Source organism: Hippopotamus amphibius, chromosome 9, assembly GCF_030028045.1.
Source record: "Hippopotamus amphibius kiboko isolate mHipAmp2 chromosome 9, mHipAmp2.hap2, whole genome shotgun sequence".
Classification (NCBI taxonomy): domain Eukaryota; kingdom Metazoa; phylum Chordata; class Mammalia; order Artiodactyla; family Hippopotamidae; genus Hippopotamus; species Hippopotamus amphibius.
This window is the reverse complement of record NC_080194.1, coordinates 24962501-24989727: the sequence shown is the minus strand read 5'-3', so window position 1 is coordinate 24989727 and position 27227 is coordinate 24962501. Positions and strand designations below refer to the sequence as shown.

At 45.6% G+C, this 27227-nt stretch overlaps 1 protein-coding gene across 3 annotated transcripts in view; it reads left to right on the top strand.

Moving 5' to 3' along the window:
* The window catches only part of NAV2 (neuron navigator 2), a 389315-nt gene that overhangs the window by 148760 nt on the left and 213328 nt on the right, over positions 1-27227 (top strand). For 2 of the 3 annotated variants that reach the window (XM_057748182.1, XM_057748180.1), the window contains exons 4-6: positions 12234-12306; positions 22085-22349; positions 26772-26840. In XM_057748182.1, the coding sequence (XP_057604165.1) occupies positions 12234-12306; positions 22085-22349; positions 26772-26840 (407 nt within the window). The remainder of the gene's footprint in view (positions 1-12233; positions 12307-22084; positions 22350-26771; positions 26841-27227) is intronic. The other variant, XM_057748181.1, reaches the window with a different exon arrangement.

Genomic DNA, 27227 nt, shown 5'->3' with positions numbered 1-27227 from the left:
TATTAACTGAAGAAATTCCCATTCCACGTACTTTGAAACTGAGGCATTTTGAGTGGCAACATGTGCTGCTCAATACAGTTAAAGAGCGTATTAGCAAGTGTGTGGATGGGTGCAGAGAGAAAAGCTTCAGATCTTGAGCTGAAAGAAAAATTGGATGGTGATTTATAACCATGTAGATTGTGGTTTATGCGAAAGCCATCTGGCTTCATGCTTGGATCCATTTCCGTGCATATGTCTTCATGGGCTTCTTAAGTTTCAGCCTAGCATCAAAGGGCTGTTTTTTGTATGCATCTTTGTTTTCATTTTTTAATTTTTTTTTTCCATGAACCAGAACTTAGCAAGGAATTCCTGTTGGCACTTTGGTAAGACATAGTTAGCCTGTGGCGTCTGCATGTTGGGAACTGGTCAGTAGGTGAACGCCAATGTGCTCACTTAAGCAAAGAGTAGAGAACAGTGGCCAACAAGCAGAGTTCAGGTCCCAGAAGACCTTTTAAAAGAAAAACTAAACAGCTGCCAACAGTTAAATGAAAATCAATATACTTCACAATGATCTTTCAGCTTTTTTTGGAAAGAAAGAAAAATGACAATACTGGATTGGCCCTCCACAGGCAAAAATTGGCTAAAACTGGATAGGTAGGTGTCAGCTGCATTAGTCATACGCTCCACCATTCCCTATTGTCTTATACCCAGCCTCCTTTTTTAGCTTTTGCCTGCCTGCCCCCTGCACACATTTGAGGTTTTTGACTCCCAAACTATTGTATTCTTATAAGCATGATGAACTTCCTCAGGAATTCTAAACACTGGCGTATGGTGGTTTGAAAAATCCCTGTTATGGGAGCATTTTGACATCAAACTAATGCCTGTAATGTTTATATTACCTTAAATAACTCCTGCTCTAGAAGATTTCAAACACTCTAAAGGAACATAAGTATCTTCCACAAAACATGTCCAAAAGGATGTGGGAGAAATCACTCCTTCCTCTGCGAAATGTCTTTCTAATGTAAAGATTGGCTTTAGTTTGGATAAATTGATTACTTGCCTTGTCTGGAGGGCCAGGGAAATGACAAAACAGGGTGGACATTTTCTCCTCCTCAGCAATAGCTCTTGTTGTTTGCTTGCTAATGCCCCCTGTTTGTATAGGCTTCATAGCTTACAAAACATCCAATAAGTGTTCAAATTCGACCCTGCCATTTAATAACCATGATTTTTAGGGAGGCATTTAAACACTGTATGCCTCCATTTCCCCATCATTTTTACTACCTTAGTGGGAAAAATTAACTGAAGTAATAATGTATGGGAAAAAAATCTAGTCCAGTGTAAATATTAGTTTCTTGAAAGGAGTCTGTAAGGCATTCAAGAAAGGGATAATTATCCCCACTTTACTGAAAGGAAAACCGAGGCTTGCGAAAATTAAGTACCTTGCTCAAAGAGAGCTAAGAAGCTCTGAGAAACCCGTGGTTTCCCAGACTTTACCTCTGGTCCTGGGAAATCCTTGATTTCCAGCTCTACCTTTAAAATTTGCTCTTAGTAGTGGTGCCATCATGATACCAATGATGACCCCATGGCATGAGTTGGCTTTTCCTATGGAGTAGATTCCCACATTGGTGTGAACTTGGTAATAGTCATGTAGAGTTGGATAGAGTGGCAGAACCTGACCAAAATCTCATCTTTCTCACACTTTCCCCTAAAGGAACAGGAAGGCAAGAGGAGAAGGGCACGTGACCTGGTTTCCCGTCACTGTTGTGAAGGATGACTAGTGCTTGCCTTTTGTGGGAAGTTTTGAGATGAGTCAGCTTGAAATGAAAGTCTTGCCTGGACCCCATTTTGCTTCTCTAAGGGGGCAGTGCAGAAGAAATTCTTAGAACTGAAGCAAAGGGCCTTTAAGGGGTTAGCTTGTAAATGGGGTGTTTCTTCTGACTTTATAAATATAAATCAAGGTGTATCATCATCAGTCTTGTGAAACTCCTTTGGGAGACACTTGGAGAGATTTGATTCTGAGTTTCAGAATTTACAGATGCTTTGTTTATCAATGGCTCTAAAGTGCTCCATTTTTATGATCACCTAGCAGTATAATTTTAGCTTTTAGGGGGAAGCATCTTCCTAATATGTTGATGATAGGTAGTATGGAATGGCCAGTATTTAACCATTTTTAATCTACAAAAATGGCTGTTTATCTGGTTCAACTGAATGCTCAACAAGGATGGAAATAGTAACAGAGATTAGCATTATATGACAAGTTAAGAGTTGTCACTATTTCTTCACAGGTGCATTAACAATCTTGTAACCTTGGGAAGCTCAAAGATATCCTGTAATAAAGACCTTCCTTGTCTCATTTGTTCACCTCTTTCAGTGACTTTGACCTTGCCTCTGTCATTCTGGCTGTGGCAGTAAGCAGAGTTGAGTTATTTTAATTCTTAATGATATTCTGAATTACTTTTAATCTCATATAATTTTTGATTGGTTGGCAAGTAGCCCTTTGCCTTGATCACAGAATTTGGAACTATTGGCCAAATCTAATTTATTGGTGTATTTTGTGTACTACTTGCAAAATCTCCCAAAGTCTATATTAATGTCCACTAGGAGGCTGTAATTCAGGCTCAACTCTTTAGCGATACCTACAAACAGCTTTTGAGATTAAAAAAATGGTTTGAAGTGTAATGTATGTGAAAGGTCTTAGTATTATGCCTGGCACATGATAATTGCTAGCAGCGTCTGGAATTGGAGTGGAAACAACTGCAATTTTTGAATTGCATCTCCTGCAGAAATTAACACCACAGCCGATATGTACAAGGAGAGGATAATAGAGCAGTTGGCTTCCCTCCAGCCATCATCACAGTGAGAGAGCAAAGTCTTGCAGCATTCTGAATTAAGTATTAAAATATTTAAACTTGCTTGGGGACTTCTCTGGTGGCACAGTGGTTAAGAATCTGCCTGCCAACGCAGGGGACACAAGTTTGATCCCTGGTCTGGGAAAATCCCACATGCCATGGAGCAGCTAAGCCCGCGAGCCACAACTACTGAGCCCATGTGCTGCAACTAATGAAGCCCATGCGCCTAGAAGCCTGTACTCCACAAAAGAAGCCACTGCAATGAGAAGCCCACACGTAGCAACAAAGAGTAATCCCTGCTCGACGAAACTAGAGAAAGCCCGCGCACAGCAACAAAGACTCGATGCAGCCAAAAAATTAAATAAATACATAAATAAATAAGCTTACCTGCTTGGCTTTGTTTCCCTGGTTACTGATGCCACCAGGATGCATCTTGCACTTAAGTACATTGTGCTACCCTTCAACCTGCAGGGTAGGAATCCATGGATCAGCTACTCATGAGCAACCTAGAAGGACCATAAGCTACAGACGTTGGCAAGTTGGCTGAGCCACAAAACTGAGTTTTACAGGCTGGTGTGAGGGAACTGGTCACCAAGCTGCTGAGCCAAGTGCAGCTCTTGGCCTTCACCTGCAAATTAATTATCCTATTACCCTTTTCCTTTATATGTGTTGGTTTTGTAGGTGAAATGATAGGTAATAGTGGTATTTCCAAAACTGAGGATTTACTGCACTCTTGGGGTATATCAAGGATCTGCTGTTTTGCTTTATTTTGCATTTGTGTTCCGCTGCCCCTTGAAGACTTATGGGTTTAAGCATGGAAATACAGCAAAAATACAAAAAGAACCCAGACCTTCTTAAAAGAGCCCAGTGAGTTAGTGGCAGGCTTTCAAGAAGGTGAGCTGATAGGTCTAAGTTAGCCTGTATCACCCTTGGTTAGTGGGGTGATACATGCTTAAAATCTGTTCATGCTCAGGAGGTTGTCTTTTCCACAAGGGAGGGACCACACTGTCTCGTCAACAGTTTCCGCTTGCCCTAGAGCAGGGCCTGGGAGAGAGTAAATACCCGGTTATCACTTTTCCAGGAATGAACGAGGCTGCCAGGTCCCAGTTCGTCCCTGGGTAAAATTCTCCGGCAAGCACCACTCATTCATTCAAGAGGCAGCCATGTGTTTGGGGTCCAGAAGCTGGAATCTGAGTTTGTATACTTCTCTGTAGGTAAAGCCAAAGTTTTCTACAAGAAAAATATTTGATTCTTCTTAAGAAAACTACTCGTCTAAGGCTTAGGTTTTCCCATGTAACTTCACAGAGGAGACTTTGACGCGAGAGCTTTTTGAATAGAAAGCACTGATTCCAACAGGGTCAAAGTGAATTCTAGCTTCAAGGAGCCCTTTTGTAGAGAGGCTGTACTAGTGTCATGTGATTTAGCAGATCTCAGAATGTCTCACAACTCCAAATGATCTTTCGTTTTCAGACGATGCCGTGGGTGTCTAGTACTCTGCCATTGTTGGATTGTATGAAGAGCCTTTTTAAAGGTCTCTGAAAGGTATCAGAACCTTAACGTATGTCAAACCCACCTGTTCTTCAGAAATGCTACGAGATAGTTATCAGCATTCCTGTATTACAGACGGTAAATTTGAGGCTTGAAGCAGTTAATAATTTCCCTAGGGTTTTGTGTGTAGTTTCTAAGGGAACCAGAATCTAGCAGAGAGTTCAAAATCTGTATCAACAGATAGTGTCCCCTAATAATTGTCATGGAATACAAGTACCTCCGGGAGAGGTGACATGTTGAGAGACCAGTAGCAGGCCCTTCCGCCTTGGTGTGAGTTGGTTTATCAGCATCTTTTCAAGAAAGGGGTTACACATCAAGTGATGGAGAGGAAAATCCAGGAGGAGGAATGGAAGGCAGAGCAGATAAGCTTGTCTAATTCTCTGTTTGCCAGTAGCCAAGCCCAGACACAGCTCTGGGCATGTCATGGCCTGAGCACTGTTGCCCAGGGACATTCATATCAGAATTGCCAACACGTTAACAAAAACTGCCAGTTATTGGGCACCTACTAAGTACCACACACATATCCTCTCATAATAACCACCACCACCCTGTGTGGTAGGTATTATTACGCCCATTTTACAGATCAGGTCACTGAGGTTGAATTGCTGATGATCATAATTCAGTAAATGACAGAATCAGGATTTGTCTGACCCCAAAGCCTGTGTTATATCCTGTAAATATCACTTCTTAGCACTAATCTCTCCCCTTCTAGCATCTGTGTCAGCTCCTAATGGAGGCCTCCTCATGGAATAATCCCTTTTGGGAGTGCTAGGAAGTTAGAGATCATTACTCTGAAATTGTAGCAGGAGAAATGATGTGCAGAATGTTGTCCTGAACGAACACACACAAAGGCATCCTTTGGGCCTTTCCAATGATGCTGATCCCCGGTGGAGTTTTCCGCCTCAGAAGGACTGTCATATCCAAAAGCAGACACTCTGCAGAGCTCAGCTGTAAGCATTTACTCTGGGAGCCTCCAGAGTGAGGACTGACTTTGAGATGTTCGCCACAGCTCCCCTTCCAGGTCTCTCTCTTGTTTCAAGGAAAAAATCGACAAGTCAGAAAATAATAGGGAAAGGAAACATTCTAGGCAGTTGGAAGCAAAGTGGAAAAAGATAGTCACTGATGGAATTTGAGAGTTTTATTCTCAATGTTTTTCTCCTCTAGAGAGACGTTTTTTGTATCCATATGGACTTACCCATTTGCTGTAACAGCAGAGAGACTCCTATAAAATTTTTTTAAAAGGAATTCTTGACAGCATCTTGGAAAGCCTAAGCTATAAATATCATAAAAGATAAGGAGGATACCATTGCCAAATTAAAGGAAGGAGTTGGGCAAGGCATTAAAGCAGCACAAGAAACAGTCTGACAGAGGGACTCAAGCCCCATCCAGCCCTCGAGTCCCACATTCTTAAGCTTTCTGTTTCAAAGCCACCAAGAGAGCTAGAGATGATTTTATGAAAGCTCTGATGCTTGAATGGCCAGGGCTGGGACAGAATGTATGGAGCCCCTTGTACTACCGGCCAAAGATGGCCTTATGCATCTGACAAGCAAGCAGCAGCATGTGGGGCTTACAAGGAAACATGTTCCTGAATGTTTCCCCGCCTGGGAGAATTTGAAGCACCAGCATACATTTCCCTTTTTCTGGAGTCCCCTTCTAAAATTAAAACTACAGTGTCTGGGCCCTGCCTGCTCTGTGCTGTGGTGACATGCATCTCCAGGACCACACTATGACCCGTGACCATGTGACCACATGATGCTGCTGGACCCCGACACTGACATAGGTGGGGAAAAAAGTGAAGCTAGAAAATCACGCATCGTCATGATCCCTAGGAATGCAGAGCAAAAGGACAACACTGGGGAGACAGGCATTTAGGAGGGCAGTTCCCCAAAGTGCATTTTGGTTTGGTTTCGTGGTTGGATTTCTTTTCTTTTTTTTTTCCTTTTCTATTTTGATTTTTGGAAAGTGGCAGGAGAAGGAGTGTCAGGAGAGCATGAAGGCCTGTTAGATAGGAAACAGACCTTCCTAGTACATGTGACCGCAGATGCTACCCTGCCCTTCCCATCCTTCCCTGTCTCGGTGCCCAGCCCAGATGTCACTGGAGCCCCACCTTGAAGGCACTGCTTGATCCACCCCTGATGCAACATGGTCCTTCCTGCAGCTTTCAGAAGGGCTTGGCCTGGCTGTTGTTGCCATGGTAATGGAGTGTCAAGGCTTCCATAAGAACAGGAAGGATCCTTCCCTTCTCTCCTTTTCCACATCAGCTCCTGAATATGGCCCAGCACTCTGCTTTTGCTCTGCATCCTCTCTCATTACTGTTCTCCTTTGCTTACTGGCCTCCAGTCATTCTGACTCTCGTTTGGTTCCCAGAATGTGCTAGGCTGCATCCTGCATGAAAGCTTACCAGCCTTAGGTCCTCTGTGATGGGTATGTTCTTCTCTTCCCCACTCTTGGTGCCCAGCTCACTCTTACATCTCAGCTGAAACTTCCCTTCAATCAACAAACATTCTTGAGTACCTACGATGGGCACCATGCTCTTCTAGGTGCTTGGGGCTACCTCAGTGAACAGAACAGACAAAAAGCCCTATCTCTGTGGACCAACTTGCTGTCTCTTCCTAAATTCTTCCCTGACTCCCCCCCTGCTCCCCAGGCTAGATCCTGTCCTTTAGTACATGACAGATGCTGTTGGTATACTGTTTATTTAATGCCAGTTCTGCTACTTTAGACTGTAAGTTCTATGAGGGATTGTGTCTCTTTTATTCACCACTGTATACCCAATACCAACACATTTCCTGACACCCAGAAGGTGCTCAGTAAATATGGGTAAAGAAATGGATAAATGAATGGATGAATTATGATTGTTTTTGTTGACAAGTTGCAATATCAGGTATGAGGATCACACACACTTCTGGAAGGAAGTTGTTTGTGCTGAGAAGAGGCTCAAGAAGAAGCTACACTGTGCTTTTAATGTCCTTAGAACTTACAGGTTCTTACTCAGCCTTGTCTGGGGTCCAAGTCTCCCCCTACCTAAGCTCTAGGCATTTCATGATTTGTTTTAAAATGGCTTTGACCATGGCTGACTTTAATGCAGCATCTGTTTGCATCCCTTCCCAGTTTCCTCTTCTCAGGATGGAGACCTCCACTGGTGAGAAACTCTGAACTCACAAAACTAGCACCCTATTTACTTGGTGTGTCCAGAACCCCATCTTCCCCTGGACTGCGGTGGTGCCGGTAGAGATGGTCTTCGTCTGCATTAATCATTTTCATGCTTTGCACTCGGCTACACTGGTATTCAGAGAAAAATGCTACCATGACAACTGCCACAACAGATGGTATTTGATCAGTCTCTAAGCTACCCAGGAGATATACAACAGTGCTTCTGAGGTTTGCATATTTTACGTTATCATGAGACCCAGTCCAGCCTTAATCATGATTGAAATGTGAAGTTTTCCATTTGCCTCCGATCCCCCCGCTCCCTTCTCTTTCCAGTTGTTTGCCATTTGTTTTGATTTTCCTTGCTCTTTGCCTGGCCTCGGTAGAGATGTATTTCTGGATGTGGGAGACATAGGCTACAACATACATGGTCCATGGAAGTTGCCCTGAAAGTCAAGTTTAGAGACTGTTGAGAAGCTATTCGATTTTGGGATGAAGACCCTGGCTGGGAGTGAGAGACAGGCTTAATTGCAGCCATTCTCTCTTGGATGTTCATGGACCACACAGGGTGGAGGCCACATATGGCCCCAAACAAAGGGAAACTCTGGGAAGTGCATCTTGATCTTGGTTTGTCCCCTTACTCCGCCCACTCCTCCATCCAGCTCCTTTCTGCTGCCAGGGTCTCCAGTGTTGTGGTCCCCCTTCTCGGCTTCCTGCCTCCACACTAGCTAGCCCTGTAAACTCCAGGAGCTTGATCTCAGAGCTCTTGGACTTATTTCTATGGCAACAGCTACAACAGCCTTCTCACCCAGTGCCCCCCCCCCCCCCAGCAACACTGGAATGTCAGATTTTGCACAGATTTTTTTCAGCTAATTTTGGAAAGTAGTTTATATTGGCTGCTATGTATTAATGAACAACTTTGGTTGTATTTACATACTTTGCGGGTGAAGAGTCTTTTCTTTTGCTCAGCCTCTCGACTTTAACAGGCTCCTTATCTCTCACTACATGTCTGGATCCCATATGAGCCGTGAGCTTCATTAAAGACGGGTGCTAGGTCCTCACGGTGCTGGGATGAGTGCCCCAGGGCCCTGCCACTGGCTCGTCCCCTCCAGGGATGTGGTGGGAGTTTGCAACCTCAGTCGTACAGGAGGATGGATTGTTTACCTGAACAGTATTTATAAGAAAACCTTAAGGTGAATTTGAATCACAAGACAGCCTGGATCAAAGAAACCTTCTCCCCTTCTGATCTCATTCCAAGTGAAGCGGGAGGTTGGAATCCACATCTGACCCTATGCTGCTTCCCAGCCCTGCGCCCTTCCTGGGGTGCAGATGAAAAGAGCGTGGGTCTCAGCCGCCTTGTCAGGAGTGATTTTTAACCTTAATGGAACATTATTAAAGAGTGGATTTGAAACTTGAGGAATGTTTTTTGAACTCCTTCTGTGAACAGAGAATTCATAGTAGAGGGGAAGAAATTCAAGGAGCTTGATGGGCTTACGAGTCGTCTTTTAAATGATGACCCAAGTTCTTATTTTCAGGTTTTACATTTTCTGGGAGTGCAGTCCGGCCATCTGGATAGTGTTGCCCGTTTCATCTCCTCTTTAGGAGAAAGCATGCCTCGTGCCTTTAGGTCTCCTCTCTTCACCTAACGCAGGGAGATCCTAATGCTTCCCTTGTTTGTATGCTCTGATTCTCCCGGAAGTGGATGGGAGGCAGGGGGTGTGTGTCGAGTGGCTCTGTGGACCCTAAAGAGAAGGATTATGTCATTGTGGGCTCCTGGCCTGGGAGGAGGACTCTGGACCAGTGCTGGCAAAAGAGCCGAGCAGGATACCTGGCACAGGGCAGACATCCGCACCATTATGTTGATGGAATGAGTGATTAAAAGAATCATATCACTCAGGTTTCTCACCCTTGGCACTGCGGACGTTTGGGGTTGGATGATTCTTTGTTGGGAGGGAACTGTCCTGTGCCTTCTAGGATGTTTAGCCGCATCCTTGGCCTCCGCCCACTAGATGTCAGTTTCCCTGAGGGTTGTGACAACTCAAGATGTGGCCAGACCCAGACAGCTGCCCTCTCAAGGGCGAAATCTTCTTCCTTTCCCAGTCGCTCTCCCTCAGTAAAGAACTGTTGATCAAAATTATGAAATTCGTTGACAGAATGATAGGACTGTAAAAAAATCAACAAGAGGGGAAGTATTCCAGGTAACCCATTTATAATTATTTTTCCCCTTAACAGAATTTAACATTTAAAAAGAAAGCCCCATGGGTGAATTGAAATGTACCAAGGGTAGCCTTATAAGAAGAAATTACCATGGACTTTCAATGATGCTACGTACATTGAATGCTCCTTACATGTGACAAGGAAACCTACTGCATGCTTCTTGGAAGGAAAGTTCTGTAGAATTGCAGTGTTGTAGTAGAGCAGTGCTTTTTTGAATATGTTGGCAGGTGTCCCCTTTTTTGTATTCAGTGTCACACTGCCACACTGTTGCTGAAAAAACTTAACCTACCCATGTCAGCCTACCTACATGACACTTGCCAGGATCTATACCAAGTGCACTATTTTTGATTTTGCTTTAAGATTCAGAGGTGGTCAGATTTTTCTTTGCATTTTCCATGGGGATATAACTGCCAAAGCTTCCCTTCGGAGCCATGTGTAAGATATTAAAAGAAGTAGGGTAGGGTCCTGGATAGCACAGGGAATTGTATTCAATATCCTGTGATAAACCATAATGGAAGAGAATAACTGAATTATGTTGCTCTACAGAGAAACTAACACAACATTGTAAATCAACTATACTTCAATAAACTTAAAAAAATAAAAAATACACACATGTGCGCACACACACACATACGCACCCCCCAGACAAAGAAGTAGGATAGGATTATAAGAAGAGACAAGTGTTAGAAGAGAAATTTTATAATTTTGCCATGATTTAAATACCAGTGCCTTTGTGTGGAGGCCACAAATCCTTCTGAGTGGTTTTGGTCTGTTACCACTGTGTACAATAGCATGAAATAAAGACTGGTATCTGCTCAAAAGTAGGGTTTTGCAATAGAGCTCAGTAACATTTAGAGAGATGATTTTTATTGCACTTCTACACGGAAGCTGATTGCTCCAAAACACCTTGCACAGCGTCCTCGTAGCTGTTCTCTTCCTACTTCACCCCCCTTCCCTGCAAGGTGGTAGCACCTGGTCGTCACTGTCAGTCGTCCTGTGCTGGAAAGAAGAAAGGCGAGTTTAAAGGCATCTCCTTTGTCCTCCCTCTCTGTAAGAAATGATTTTCTGCGGTGGTGGCAGGCATAACCCGTAGCATCAGCATTTCTTTCGTTTGTAGGAAATTGCATTCTACCCGTTTTCCTGGAGGTGAAAAAAATGTCTCCTCGATGAAGACCCTGGAAAATGAGCTGGGAGCTGGGAAAGAAACTAAGCTAAAAAATGTGAGGTGTAGTGACCTCAAGCTCAGGGTTGAGCAGATTCTTTTAGAATGGATGCAGTTTTGTTCAGGTGTCCCTGCGCTTAATTTAACGTGTTTGGAAGCTGTGAAGGTTGGGAGCAGAGAAGGAGGATGCCAGACATGAACTTCAGGAACATGGCCTTGGAGCCAGACTGTCCTCAGATGAGAGCTCATAAAATGGAGACACTTCATTCTGTGACTCTAAAGGAACCATCCGGATATTGCTTGGGGGAGGGGAGGGAGAAGGGTCCCATGTACGCTGTGCAAGACAGTCATTTATGAGTTCAGAACAAACCCCGTGGGTCAAATACTGGTTTGAGTTCATAAGCATGTGGCTGGAGCCTGGGAAGTCGGGTGGGGGCTGGGGGGTTGTGGAGGTGAGGAAAATCTCCGTCGTGAAAGGCAGACTGTGTGAAATCCAAAGTTCCCTGTGCCAGGTCCAAAGCAATTTCTTTTATTTATGGCCACCATTGACATGAATCAAGCCCAAACATTTTCCTGTGGACCAAAAAATAATTAGCCCTGACAACTGAAGTCAAATCAGACCTTTGGGAATGACCTAATTGCTCTTTCCTGACGGCTGGACATGAGCTTGCCCTTGGCCGCGGCATCAGCCCTGGAAAGCCTGGGAGGCCTCCGAGACCCTGGTGGGGTTGGGTGCCTTCTTGCCACAGAAAACACAAAGGACAGAGAGGTTCGGTGCATTTGCCGCTCTTCCTGGTCCTCTGTGATGCCTGCCATCCTGAGAATTTTGTGAGTAAACACTACCCAGATTCCTGCTGTAACTCCCATTCACTCTTTTTATATTTGACTGCCCGCCTCCTCGGTTGGGGGCTGGAAATCTCTCCCAGCTGCTGGTAGGCGGGTGGGTCTCCTAACCTTGTCCCCACCTCCATGTTTCTGGCAGCTGCTCAAGTGTTCAGGATTGCACTGGTGACAGTGATCAACACGAGAGCTCCAATTCCACCCTGGTTATTTTTGGCAGCCATGAGCAATCCAAGACCTTGACTTTTGGCACTGTGTGTGGTTGGGATATTAGGTAACCTCTTCCTGTGCAAGTACAGACAAAGGAAAGTACTGACCTGCATCCATTTATCCATCTATCCATTGGCGTTTTCATATCATTTTTTCTTCTTTGAGAACCTTAGCAAATGCACCACAAACCCTCTCTGACATCGCCTTTTGTTCCTAATAAGAGATGGCTCTGGAGAAGACAACATTTATAGAGTGTATATTGTTTTTCTCCCCCCTAGATTGAAAACATAGATGCCTGCTTGAATTTCCTGGCAGCTAAGGGAATAAACATCCAGGGGCTGTCTGCGGAAGGTGAGTCTGAGCACTTGTCATAAAGCTGCCCTTTCATTATTCAAAATGCCCACCTGATACTTATTAATGAGGTTTATAGAGTTAAGCCAACGGGTGCTGGTGGGCTCTTCCGGTTTTGTCTCTTTCTGGTTTTGAGGCTGCTCAATGCTTGTCTACACTTGAGGATGCCAACTTTTTGACAACCTAAAGAATCCCGAGGGGGCCGATCCAACCATGCCAGCCTTGTCGGCAAGACACGGAGGGAGCCGTGAAGACGTGGTCGCTTCTCTTTGAGACGGGCTTTATCAGACAACGCAGATTTGATTCACACGACCGGCGATTCAGTTAATTATCAAGCCAAGCCTTATCTGTGAGAGAGAGAGAGAGACCATTTAACCACAGAATATATTTAAACTGTACAAGTTACCAGGGAAAAATGCCTAATCCTTATCTCTTAATTTTATTAGAAGAAGCAGTGCTTTTCATAGCTCAAAAAAAAAAACAAAAAAAACCACGTGATTTATTAATGAGATGCTCCATTTTGACATCCTGATTAGTTTTTTTTTTTCCCCTGATTAGTTTTTAATTAACTCCAGTTTGGTGGCTCATTCACACATTAGCGTTTGCTGGTGGTTTGCTGTTCAATTCGGTGTTGGTCTGGAGATGGCTGGTCTGAATTCTTAGCCTCCTCGGGCAACATCTCACTCTGGAAAGTCGCTCTCTCTCTCCCGTTTGTAAATACAAGCAGCTGCCAGCTCCGGAGCGGCCATAGGCCCCGGCATCCTCCCAAACTCATTAGGCTGCACCTGCCTCCAGCTTTCCCAGAACAGGTAGAGCCATGTGGGCTTCAGATGACACCACCTTTCCCTAGCGTGGTTGCGTTTTGCAACGTGGCTTGTTAGCATTGACTCTGGTGGTTAGGGGGCAGAGGCGGGGAGCTGTGAGGAAGGACACAGCCCCGTGCAGCAGGTAAGTTTGCAGGCGTGATCCTTTGGGGGCCTGTTCCTTGCTTTTGGTCTGCTGGGTGGTGAAAGCATGGCTTTCCTGGCTGTGTTTCTGGACTGTAGTCTCCTCCAGTATTGGGGGTGGGCGGCCACTATTGGTGTCTCGAGTCTCTGAACAGAATTCACCAAGTGGGACCTCTAGTGGCTGGGGCTGTCCCGGGTCAGGCACCGTCACGCTGCTTCCAGGGGTCTCTGAGGCAGCTGTCGGTGGTCCGCCTTCACCTCAGCTGTGAGAGAAGGGTCCGTGGAGGATTCCTTTGCCCTGGGCTGTGGTTCCTCCTCCGCGGGGGATGAGATCTTGGCTGAATGGCATGTGGCACGCACATTGCTGGGTGTGGGGGGGGTGGTTGTTTGTGTTTCCATGGAGAGGTAGGGAGATGCAAATTTCTGTTCCAAGGAGCACATTACTTCCTCCTGGTAGAGAGTTCTTGTGCTGGTGTAGGTGGCAGGCATACATTCCTCCTAGTTCCTGGGCATGATTGGATCCCAGGCCAGTGCCCCGCTAGCAGAGCATCCGCAGGGGCTTCTTCAAGTCATATGTAGCAGCAAGGGCTCTGGGGGATGTGGACTCTGTAGGCCAGCTTCATCTCATGTGGCCTGGAGGTGACCCTGGCCACCCTGCCATCTATCTACGCATCGTTCTCCCTCTGCCTGTCCTGTCCCTCCCCCGCCCCTACCTGCCCCATCTTCTCTATACTTTAAGGCATAGAGAATCTACTCAACAATTATTCGTTGAATGAATAGGTACCAACTGTGCTTTTAAGGCTTTTATCTGCATCAGCTCCAGCTCTCACAACTGACATTGGAATTTATAGTAGGCTGAGTTTACAGATGAAGCCCGTAGTGAGTGAGTGGCAGGGCCAGGATTTGAACCCAGGTCTGTGTGATTTCACAGCTCATGTTCATGGTCTTTGGGGACAGCAGATGGATAAAGTGTAGGCATGCCGTGTACCGGCAAAAGAAACCAAAAAAGATTTAGAATCTCTGTTGGCTGGAACACCGTCTCAGAAGATGCTGGGCAGCCCATGAAGCCATGTCATGCCGAGAGACTCAGCCCCAGCCCCTGGGCGACGGTGGGATGTGGCCCTTGTGAGTCTCAGAGCAGAGAAGAGCAGACTGGAAACAGTGCGTTGAAGAATCAGTCCCTGGGGTATAACCATGAAGTCAGTTTTTCAGTAACTGCCCCCCACTGTGCTATGTTGACCCCCATCCTTCCTGCTTGGTTGAGACTCATTTAATGATATCTGGGCCAGAACCCACTTCTCTTCAGTCTTGTACAGTTATTAGGACAAATTTATGTCAGTACTTAAGTCTTGGGACTTCCCTGGTGGCACAGTGGTTAAGAATTTGCCTGCCAATGCAGGGGACACAGCTTTGATCCCTGTTCCAAGAAAATCCCACATGTCATGGAGCAACGAAGCCCATGCACCACAACTACTGAAGCCCACGCACCTAGAGCTCATGTTCTGGAATGAGAGAAGCCACCGCAATGTGAAGCCCGTGCACTGCAACAAAGCGTAGCCCCCGCTTGCCACAACTAGAGAAAGCCTGCACGCTGCAATGAAAGACTCAGTCTTGTTCATTTTTTAACTTGAATCTCAGACTCAAAGCTCTTTTCCCTGGTGTCCCCCAGAGCAGGTGGCTTTGGAAAGTTGGGGGTGGGAGGGTTGGGACATGATGACTTGACTTCCTTTCCCTTCCCTCGTTCCTGAGCCTGAGCCTCCGGGATTGGGGCAGCAGCCGAGGAAGCAGAGTTCTGCTGGTGATGAAATCGCTGTCCTCCTCTTGGGTGGCCGACATTGCCACTGTCCCCGGGTGGGGGGTCCCTGCATGCCCTGCTGACCGGGCACTGCTCCCGTGCTGCTCCCAGGGCCTGGGTAGTCTGTTGTGAGATTTGACCACTCTTCCAGCTCACCGGCAGCTGGTGGCATTCACATTCCATCCCCCGATTCAGGCGCCTCTGTGTCCCTGCACTAAGGTGGTCCTGGTAAGACCGTAGACCTCAGTCTCACAATCCCTGCATTTCCCACCATAGAGCATCAGGAACATGCAGGCTCTGTCTTCCACTTGTATCGATGGAACAGGCCTCCTGTCACCTGGAGGTCCCCACCATACAGTCTCTCTCCAGCTCTTCCCCCCCAGCTTAGGTGGCCAACATGCAGCTCTGCCAAGTCTCTGCTAAGCAGGTGCCCCAGCTGGGCACTAGAGCACCAGCACCACCACTTTGGAGTGATTCTCTTGAAGCCTCTACTCCCTTGCCTTCAAGGAGTGCATGGACCCCACCATCTTGCTTCTTGGTGAGGGGAGGAGATATCCTGTCTCCATGATGAACAAACATGACCACCCTCGCCCGCCCTCAATGACATCCTCTCATCTCAGTCTTCATATAATGATTTTGGGCGGGGTGGGTAGAAGGCTGGTGATGATGGGCTTTGGTGGTAAGATCAATTCTGGACTAGTGCAGTCTTGTGGGAGGGTGACTGGCCCCAACTTTTGTCAATTCCTTAAACTTACAAAGCAAGGGTACTTAGAGCCTGTTTTCCGCAAATGGGCCTTATTCACCATTTCAGGGTTATAGGAAGTACCTCCATTTGACATACTGTTAAATTATAGGAATTGGAAATCATATATTGAGAACCCATCATGTGTAGTCACTGGGCTTAGTGCTGCACAATTTTATTTAATCCCCCACAGCAACCTTCTGAGGTCAGTGTTCATGTTACTCCATCTTACAGGTGAGGAAACTAAGGCCCAAAGAGATTGTTACGTGTGGCACAAGAGAGGCCCACAAGGTCAGCAGTGGTCAAGCTACTTACATCTGCTGATTCAAGTTCTGGTGTTTTCTACTGTTCACCACTATCCACACTTCCAACCACCTCCATCACTACTAGAAAATCATTATCGTGTTTAAAGAAGTCATGTGGTTTTCATGCTTTTTGTTTTCCTTTTGAAGATGATTGATTGCCCGAAGGCTCCTCCTCTGATTGAAAAAAAAAATCAGCAGTTGGAAAGCCCCATATACACATCTCCACCCTTTCCCAGTGACTAAAGCTGGGTTTGGAACCCGGAAAGGTGTGTGCACCTGTCCTTGAAGCAGTTCAGGAGCTCAGGCCCTGCCCTGACCTGCCTGTGAGAAAGCCACAGGGAGCCTTTGTTCCAGGGCACAGACAGCTGCTGCCTGTGAGCAGGCGCCGCAGGCCCAGGTGAGCCCTGTGGAGATGCTGCTGGTTTGGGGCTTCTCCGGCCTCCTCCATGTTCCCCCAGATTGGACCCATCCGCTTGCTCCTGGAGACTTGCCAGAGTCTTGTGAGCTTGGTCCTCAGCCTGCCCTGGGTGATCTTCTAGATCCCTTCAACCCCTCACTCCACCTGTCACAACCATCTGTAAACCTGTCCCTGTGAAGGAGGATGGCCTTTATTCCTGGGAGTTTTGAGAACACCTGGCGTTTGTGCTACCTGGCCCTGAGCCCATTCTCCCATCTTCTCATAATGGGGAAGCGGAGGTCTGGAGGTGAAGGCATATCCTGTTTAGTTATGCACACATTTGCTGAGCACATCCTATATGCCAGGCTCAGTGCTAGGCACTGGGGTACAAGGAGAGTCATGTCAGTCGTACAAAACTAGCTTTAAATTCCAATTAATAAGAGAGCTGTGCTGGTGGTATGTATAGGATCCAGTGGTGCTACAGTCAGCACTGCCTGGGGCCATACAGAGATGGTGATGTGCCTCCTGGGTTTTACAAGATGAATAGGGTTTTACAAGATGAAGAGGCTTTCACCAATCAGAAAAGCAAGGTGACGGGAAATTTACGTAGAAGTTGGGGCATAGGTAATATGATGGGGACGAAGACCTTGCTTTTTATCCATCTTGCAAATTGGAGAAACAGAGGCAGGAAGATGCTTCCAGGTGACTCTAACAAGGAGTATGTGCCTTAAGAGTAAAATTGGTTGCTGTCTTGATTAGTTCAGACCTGGGTTTGCTGCCCTGATGGCCAGAGACCCAATGCTGAGCTTTCTCTTCCTTTTGACCTGAGCCAGGAAGCGGGGAGTTTTTCTAGATTGTCAGGGTAAAAGCAGCACGTGGGTGGGCTCCATTTCCTCCTGCCCAAGGCACCTGAGTTTGGCAGTGAGTGGGACCATTTCTGTTGGCCACCAGCAGGGGGCCCTGTGGCTCTGCTCCCACCCTGGCATCCACTTCCCCTGTGGGCAGAGTCACTGATGGGTTTGGAGAGCAGTACACAGAAGGGCTGCCAGAGTAGGGTGGAAAGTTACGTGCTGAGTGTAGATTATGTAGATGGCCCAGCTGGAGGAATAATGCCACAGAATCCACAGTCCCGCATCAGCTGGGTGCCCTTACACCATGGCTTAAGGGGACTGAATAATTCTGAGACTGCGGTCTGAGGCAGCCATCCCTTTGGCTCCCAATCCCTTTCCTACAAAGCAGGTTTCTTTGTATTAGATTATTCCAATGATTGTGCCTTACTCAACCAGACTTGAGGTTTCTTTTAAATAATGTTGAAAGAAAATAACTCTATTATCCTCCTGTCTTGCCCAACATCCCCTGCAGCATCCTTGCAGGTTAGTACCAGCCAGTGGGAGGAGAGATCAGTCAGAACCCAAGGAGATTCAGAATCAAGGCAGTACTGAATTCTAGTGGAAATGGAACTATGGCCTGTGTAGTTTATTCTTCAGTTTACCTGTGGGCAGCCACACGAGAGAAAGAAGAACAGGGTTCTCATGCTAGTTTAGATACCAGCCTAGCTCACGTCTCCTTAGACAAGTCAGGTTTCTCTAGGTCTACAATTTTTTTTCCTTCTCTACAAATCAGGAGGGTGAAGATAGTTGATCAGAAACAAAATGATGTTCTTTTTCCAAAGCCTCGGGAAATGTCACGAGGGGAACATTTTTGTGGGCTGGTGGATTTTGTTTTTACGCAGCTTACCAGGCCTCGTGGCACACAGACAAATGCCATTTGGAAATAGGAAAAGAACACAATTCTAGCTATTTTGGATACCGTCTGTAAAAGACCACCCATGGCATAAACTGTGTGGCTCTCAATCCCAAACAGAGCATTTACCACGCTTGAGTCCTGTGTTCCCGAAAGAAAATTAAACAGTCCAAACGTCCACCAACTGGTGAATGGATAAAATGTGCTCTCTCCACATATAAAGAAACAAACTAATGGTAATGCTCTCACTTGGATGAACCTTAAAACCATTATGCTCTGTGGAAGAAGCCAGTTGCAAAAGACTACATGTCACATGATTCCATTTATGGCAAATGCCCAGAATCGGCAAATGGGTAGAAACAACAGACTAGAAGTTACTGGGGGAATGGGTTTGGGAACTGACTGCAGATGAGCACTTTTCAGGGTGACAGAAATATTCTAAAACTAGAATTTACTAAACTTACTAAAAATCATTGTACACTTGACTTTATGGTTGTAAATTATATCTCAATAGAGCTGGTTGGTTGATTTGTTTTAAGAAGGTGACCATTGAGTTTTCTCTAAAATGAGATTTTCTGGTTGATTTTCTTCTTGATGCCTGTGACTATGGCCTGGAGGGGATGTGCAGGAAGGAGGGACAGCTTCTTAGGCTTCTTGTAGGTGAAGATACCTGTGCTGGGTTCTGAGGAGGCTATAGGTACAGTGACCGTATTTTCTGAACCAAAAAGGGAAATACAGAGTCAGGCCATATCTTAGGTGCCTTGCCCTTATTTTCTCATTTAATCCTCTGTTAACTCTCATAGCATCCCTGTGGGGAAGGTGTAGGACACATATGCCCATTTTAAGGAAGAAAACTGAGGCTCAGAGAGGTTGACTCTTGGAAAAACTTTGAAGTCCATAAATGACGGAATAGAGAGATTTGAACTCAAGTCTTTGTGGCTCTAACAATCAGTGATCTTTATAATAAAAATGCTTCCTCCTAAGAAAAACTGTATTTATGGGAGCACCGGGCTCTGTCACAAATAAAAAGATGTTTTCAAGAATAATAGAACAGTTATGGACAATAAATGACTAAACATCCACAGCAGGGAGAGGATATGACAAAGCTGGCCCTGTTCATCTGCCCTGAGCTGGGCAGGTAGGTTTAGGAGGGTGCCCATGTGGATATGCTTGCTTTTTGCAGGCGGCAACCCCTGGGCCCCTGGATATTCTGAATTGTTAATTCCCCCCGTCTTTGTTTTTCTTGCTTGGTTTTTAAAAATGTGTTGTGGGATATTTGACACATCCGATAGTATGAGAATACTTCTAGAAGGAGAAAAAAGACTACTTATATGCCCACAAGCTAACAATAAATAAAATATTATCTGGTGCTTTTAAATTCACGACACATGATGGGTATATAAGTAAGCCTGGTTACACCATGCTGGGAGACTGGGTTTTGAGCTGGAAAAAACCTCGATTCAAATCCCAGGTCTGGCATTTATTACCTTGGAGAGGTCGCAAACCTTTCTGAGCCTCTGTTTCCCCTTAAGTAAAAGGGACATAATAGGCCTCATTTTCCAGGTTGCAGAGATTAAATGGGATCATGTATGAAAAAAAGCTTGTCTTGATATATATTAATTAGTAGTAGCTCTATAAAAGGCACTGAAATCTTATGTAGATTTCATCCATCATGATTATAGCTCCATTTTCACCCTCCAAGGAATTCTGTTTTTGAGGGGAAATTGTTTTCCCGAGTTCCTTAACAGGTCCTGCCCTCCACACCAGCTCTTGATTCTGTCCCAGCCTCCTGTCACTGTCAGTCTGAGGGACCAGGGGTGTGTCCCTTTACCCTCCATCTTCCCATGAGGAAAATGCTCATTTTAAACAAAACTGAGACTCAGAGATTGAAGCTTACAAAAACTCAGTGTATAAAGTGGATCATCCCATCCAAGCCTCACACTCTGTGACACTGGTGTCCTTGTAAGAACATTTAGAAGCAGAAGCAGAACAGATCACCGTTTCCTTTGGTTTCCTTAGGATGGAGAAGGAAGCAGAGCTGAAGAGTTAAAGCTGAGCTACCCGAAGAAACTGGGGGGCTTTCCCACATCTGGGGAACTTTCTGTGCTACCTGCATTGCACACAGTAGTTTACGAGCATCTTGACTTAAGTCAGCCCTGGCTCACACCTGTTGTCCTGCTTTTCCCTCTCACTCTCAAAAATGTCATCATTTGCGTGAAAAATTAAGAGGTCACCTAGTAAAAACCATCATTTTTAAGTTATGAAGCTGGAACTATATAGGAATCTCATATGGGATTTTGGGGCTATGGTTGTCATACAGTAACCAAGACCAGTGAAGGACTTGACTGTTTACAGTGTGCTTTCACATCTCTGATCTTGTTTGATCTACAAAACAACCTGTGTGATGGGGTAAGCTGTGTCAATATTGTCACTTAAAGCCCAGAAAGATTAAATGACTTGTCCAGGATTGCACAGCTAGTAAGTGGTAGAGTACAGACTGCAACTCGTGGCTTTGGTTTTCTAAAAGCTGCGTTTCTGATGCTTTTGTCCCACAATCAGCACATGCTAGCTCGAAGCAAAGTGAAAGTTGGATTTTAGTAATTTGTATTGTCAGTTTCTACAGAGCCTGGAAAGAAGAACTCTCCAACAGGAAGTAATTCAGCCTGACCTAATCAGCAGATCACACCCCAGGGCATTGGCAGGCTTTCAGGGAATGGGGCTTGTTTCTGAAAGAACCCCATTCATGCCGTCTGCCTCTCAGCAGGTCCTTGGAGGAAACTCTGGTTCCTTTATCAGCATCCTTTTGCCCAGCCTGGGGCTAACGTGGAGGTGTGTGTTACCCACGCAGGGGAGGGGGGCTTCCCTTCCTCCAATCCCACTCCTTCTAACCCCCTTGCCGGTTCAGAAAAAGAAATTCCACCCAAGGGTGGAAGCAAAGCAGAGGGAGCCCCTAGGTTCCTTCTTCTCTGTCCCTCATGCTGGGTGGCCCTATTACTTTACCCTTAGGGTCCGTTTAGACGCTGGCCATTAGCACCTGGTGTTAAAAGACCGGCAGAAAAGGAGGGATTGCCCAAGGAGAAACACCCTTGTATCCACAGCCTCTGCCTGTGAATAAATATTTTATTCCTTCTCTGCAGCTCTTTATGCATGCCTTGAGGCAAATGCATTTTTTAACATCCGAAAAATTACGTCTGGAATAAAAAATTTTCTTAGCCCCACTCTGCACAAATGTCTTTTAATATAGGAGAATTTGTGTGTGTGAGTCCTTTATGGAAACAACCCCTATCGCCTATTCCCACACCCATCCCAAGTTCAAGTTATTTATTCAACGGGCAAGAGAGACGCAGAGCCACCTATCTGAGGGCAGGATGATTGGGTAAAGCAGGGTGAGGATTTTGGAGTGCACCGGCAGCCACTTGGCACGCTCCAGGTGGCTTGAAGCGCAGAACACAGATTTGGCAGGGCCACGAGGAGACCAGTGAGGTGCCCCCGGTGCCTCTGTCCCTGGATCGCTTGCTCTGCATCCTGAACAAGCAGAGTCTTGCTCGGGACCCAGTCTTTTTCGGTTGTGTCCTGACTGAGAATTCCCTCCTGACACTCGCTAGACAGCCCAGTTGCAACTTGCCTCGTGTATCCCCTCTCATCCCAGTGGGGAGAATCAGCTAACTTCTTTGTGGTTTAGGCCTGATTTTAATCGACTGTGATACCAATTAAGTGTTCAGGAAATCTGTCATATCCTAGAGGAATTAAAACGCACGCGAGGGCTGAAGCAGCCTCTTAAAAGGGTGCGAGGCGGGGCTCCCCAGAAAGGATGCCTCCTCTAACCAGCATCTCTTCATTGTCTTGCAGAAATCAGGAATGGAAACCTCAAGGCCATCCTAGGCCTCTTCTTCAGCCTCTCCCGGTACAAACAGCAGCAGCAGCAGCCCCAGCCCCAGAAGCCTCACCTCCCCTCGCCGCTGCCGCCCGCCGTGTCCCAGGTGGCCGGGGCCCCCTCCCAGTGCCAGGCTGGCACTTCTCAGCAACAGGTGCCAGCCACTCCCCAAGCCCCGTGCCAGCCTCACCAGCCAGCGCCCCATCAGCAGTCAAAAGCACAAGCTGAGATGCAGTCCAGGTGGGGGCGCCTTGCCAACTGATAATTCTGCTTTTTTTCAGGGGGTCTCCCGCCACACGGACCACACTGTAGCCTGTACCAAACATGTTTTTCATTTGTGCCTCTTCAGTGCTGAGAACGACCAGTAGTTGGGAATTAGCATGACCTTGAAATGGATGTGCCTGGCGGAGATGTGTACTTTTATAGCTCAGAATTGCCAGCAGCCAAAGCTAATTAGCTGCTCCTGCCTTAACTCTGGCCTATTACACACACACACACACACACACACACACACACACGCTCGTAGGCAATAAACAGCCCCTAAAATAGACTTCAAACTTCTTTTGCGTGTCTGCCTACAAGCTGGGTGTTCAGTGTTATATGTGCAAGTAATTTCACTTAGTGGAGGCAAAAGTTCTACTCCAACAGATGCCAGAAGAGAAATACTGAGAACGCAGAAGAAAGATGGCAAGTGGTTTTTAGCAGGGAAGGGGGCAGCTCCCTTCCCTGAGAGGGCCAGCATCCCCTGATGGGGAGCAGTTACCATTAAATGTGACTGGGTTTTGTTGACCTTAGAGACTGGGTAGCAGTGTCAGCTGTGGCCCTCTGCTTTTTGGATTAGGACCTAGATTTTGTTGGTGTTTCCAGAGGGACCCACACTTGCCAGAGGGACTCACTGTAGAATGATACACCAGCAGAATGCTGGGGCAGTTACCATCTACTGTGTTGCATTCCTAAACAACTCTGCGAATGATCACCTCGTAAAACATTTGTTTTAGTGACTAAAAAAAAATAAGGGGATTAGGAACTGGAAAGTTTTTGACTCATAGTAAAGTTCTGGAGAAAAGTCCACAATCGTTATTTTTTTTTAAAGCCATAAACCTTTAGCTCTCTAACCTCAATGCCACTGATCAAAGTGATTGCTTGATTTCATTGAATATATGCTAAAGAGTCATGGCTTTTTCTTTCCAGTCTCCCAGAGCACCAGCATTAATAATCATAGGTTTTCTGACACACCGCCGTACCCTTAGTAGGCCCTTGTAGTTAGGCAAAGCCCAGAGTGGTTCAAACAAAGCAGCTGCCCTATAGATGGTTACAGCCTTTTTTCCCCAGGAGGAGTGCTATTTTCCAAGTGTGATGGTGTTATAACACCAGCAGGGATAGCTGTGATGTAAATCAGAGCCCCTAATTAATTATCTAATTATATCCCATTCCCATTATGGAAATGTGTGGACTAGCAGTGAGGAATAGACAGCCAGGCAGCCAGCCTCTGCACCTTTGCCCTGAAGAGCCACCTGGGTGGGAGCCAGTCTCTGGTCCGAGGTCCCTGATGGACGCAGATGATTAGATGATTAAACATCATTTCCCAAACTGCATTCTACACAAGGCTTATTCCCTGGGTAGTAACTTGCAGGGGAAAGGTTCTATGGGGGGAAGATTGGGAAATCATCTGGGTTCCGTTGTTATAACTGTCTCTGCAGTGTCTGCTCAGATCCTTGAATCGGCCAGTATGCATTCATTTATCCAGTTAGTGTTTGAATGCTTCCTGTGCACCAGGCACTGTTCTAGGCTCTGAGAGATCAAGGGTTAATGAGACAGCCAAGGTTCCTGATCTCTACATTCTATTGGAGAAGGCAGGCAAATAAGAAGGGAAGAGAAATATCAGATAGCGGTAGCACAGTAAGATAATGGGATTCAGAGGGACTGGTAATTTAGGCTGGGTTGATAGGAAGGTTCTCTGAGGACATGACACTGAAGTGGAAATATGAATGACAGGGAGCTGGCCATGCAGGTGGAGAGTAGATCAGGTAGAGGGAGAAGCTGGTGCAAAGGCCCTGTGGTAGGAGTAAGCTTGGCAGGTTGGAGGAGCAGAAAGAAGGCTAGTGTGGCTGGAGTTCAATGGGTGAAGGGAGGTGTGAGGTGAAAAGCAGCCTATAAGCAAAGAGGGCTGCTACCACGTACATGAAAGACAATGTGACCGATGGCCCCTGGAGTTGTCTAGTCCCATGGCCCTGAAGCGAGGTCACAGCGACGGCTATACGAGCTAAAGAGTTGATATTTTATTCTAAAGGTAACGAGCCATTGGAGAGCCTTAAGCAGGAGAGAGATTTGATTTGATTTACAGGTTTTTGTGTTTTGTTTTGTTTTTATTTATTATTTTTTTGGGGGTACACCAAGTTCAATCATCTGTTTTTTTACACATATCCCCGTACAGGTTTTTTTTTAAATCACTTTTTTTCCTCTTTAGAGCATAAGGCTGTGGAACAGTCAAGAATAGAAGGAAAGACCCCAGTGAAGTAGCTTCTGTGTCCTCTGGATGACAGTGGCTTAGATCAAGGTGGTAGAGCAAATATGGTCATGGACCAGTTCAGGACATTTTGGAGGATGAACCAATAGAACTACAGGTAGATTGACTGTCTGGAGTGAGGGAGAGAGGAAGCACAGATCAATCCTAGATTTCTGGCTTGAGCAGTTAGGAAAGCGGTGGCATTTATTGAGATAAGGAAGCCGGGGTGGGAGGGAGGAACATGTGTGCACAGGGAATCTTCAGAAGGAGGCATAGAAAGCATTCTCAAACTGAGCCACAGAACTCTTCTTATTTTATAGAGTATCTCATTGCATAGGGTTCCAAGGAACATGTGTTGAGAAACACTGGGCTTGTGTCACTGAGCTGTGCTAGCCTGGGGCATCTATTTCCATAGTAAGCATTTGTCTGCTCAAAAGAACCAGATGTTCCGGTCAGGACACCCATCTCCCAGTGAGAAAAAACATCCTACTATTAATAAATGCTTTACCTAGGGGGACTTCCCTGGTGGTCCTGTGGTTGAGACTCTGCTTCCACGGCAGGGGGCGTGGGTTCCATCCTGGGCCGGGAACTAGGACCCTGTATGCCATGTGGTGCAGCCAAAAAAATTAAAAAGATAAAAAATAAATGCTTTACCTAAAGATGAGCCAAAATCACTTAAGCCAGGTTTTTATATCCATTTTTTTCCAGAGTAGTTCCTGCCATCATGTCCCTCTGACCCTACAGTATGGTGACACAAACTGGGCTCTGGAGTTGCTGTATGTCCTTATTCATCCTTTATTTGGCCTGTATTGGGTTACTTTTGCAGATGACTGGTTTTATCCATCATATACTGATGCTTTCTAATTTTACTTCCAGAGGATAATCTTGTTCTCAGGGTCTAGAGATGTGATACCCCATACTAATGCTCTAAAGTTAAGAATAGTAAAAGCGCTTCCCTGGCTTAGTTTCATTATATTTCTATCCCCAGATTCTGACATTGATAACCAAAGTCCCAAGGGTAATGGTTTGAGCCTTGGAGCACGAATGTCAAATGTTGATTCAACCCCCAAATACCAGGTTTACATTGATCCTTTGTTAGAACTCTGCCAGATACAAATGTGCCTAAATGGCGTACCTCTCCGGATAGCAAATACTAAAACTTGACAACTTTTCCGTACTGTTTGTTAACAAAAGAGTTGTGGAAGCTGGGCAAGGAAATATGAGATCCTGGCATGAAGGAATCAAGCAACTCCTCCGTGATCGCTGAATAGAGGCTCACTTTCACCTCTTCTCTGCAGCTCTTCTCATTAATTTACATGATGGCTGAGAACTTGATCCACATTTCGCCTCATGAAATTCCTCTCCATCTGTGTCTACCTTACATATTATCAATATTTAGCTTTTTAGAAAAAATCCAGAAAATTGCTTTTTTAAAATTCATTCTCTTTTGTCTCTTTCTTCACTTCCTAAGTCTAGTGACGCTAACATTGTATTTCTCACCTCAGGTCGTATAGGATGTATGGATGCAAGAAAAATATATCTTTCATAAGACAGTAAATAAATTTAACCTTTTATTAAGTCCAGCCATGACTCTTCATATTCATAAATTTATGGTTCAAAGCCCAGAACGCAGTGAGTTCAGAAGACTTGAAGTGATCATTGTTTATACCATGGAGAGCAAAAGTTCCTAAGATCAGCAAAACTTGAAAACATCTCCACCCTTGTTCAGGGTCAACTTTATGGGATATTCAGGATGTTCATCCAAAAAGCACCTTGGTCGAACAAGCATGTGAAATAGAAACATCTGAAAAATTTAGAGAGGTACAAAGTTTACTTGTCAGAGACCCCTGGCCTCAGCGTCTTATTGTGAAAGAAGGCCTGATAGTGACTGATACCAGAAAAGAGATGTGAAGCTTAAAAAAGAAGAAAGAAAGAAAACTACAAAAGTTTTTAGGTAATCTTGATGGCAGTTTCTTCACTTTGGAAATTCATCAAATCAGACCTAGAAAGAAGGCTGCATATTGTAGAAAAAGCGGGCAGAGGGAAACCCAGGGGGCGTTCACGTTGTCCCAGGACTCCTGTTACTTATTTGTGTGTCTAATGCATCTTCTCTCCCCTCACTCATCTCTTCTACTTTTTTCTTTCCTATCATACAGTGCATCTTCCAAGGACTCATCACAAAGCAAAATCATCCGCTTCAGTCTGGGTCAGAAAAAGATCTCTAGGTTAGACTTTCTCCGCATCCCGCAAAGCATGGTTTCAACCCAGCGCCTGGTTCCCTTTGTTCTGGCTGCGTTTCTTTTCGGTCCCCCTCCCCGCGTCATGTATGCAGTTTGGGAAAACCAAACATGCTTTGGCTGATGATCCAGTGTTGAAGGGTTGAGAGTGGCTGTGGGGGGTGGGTGTGTGTGTGTGAGAGAGAAATCCTAAGTGAGGTTGAGTAGTATGTAACGTTTCTACATTTCGTTGATTTTTTTTGTCTTTGATGGCTTGGACATCAAAATCCATTCTGATTTAGAGAGGTGAGTTTCTAGGTGGTTTTCCATAGTAGTTTTATTATGAGTCTGGCTCCCTGCTGTGTCCTGGCCCTGATCCCACCTCACCTGCATCTC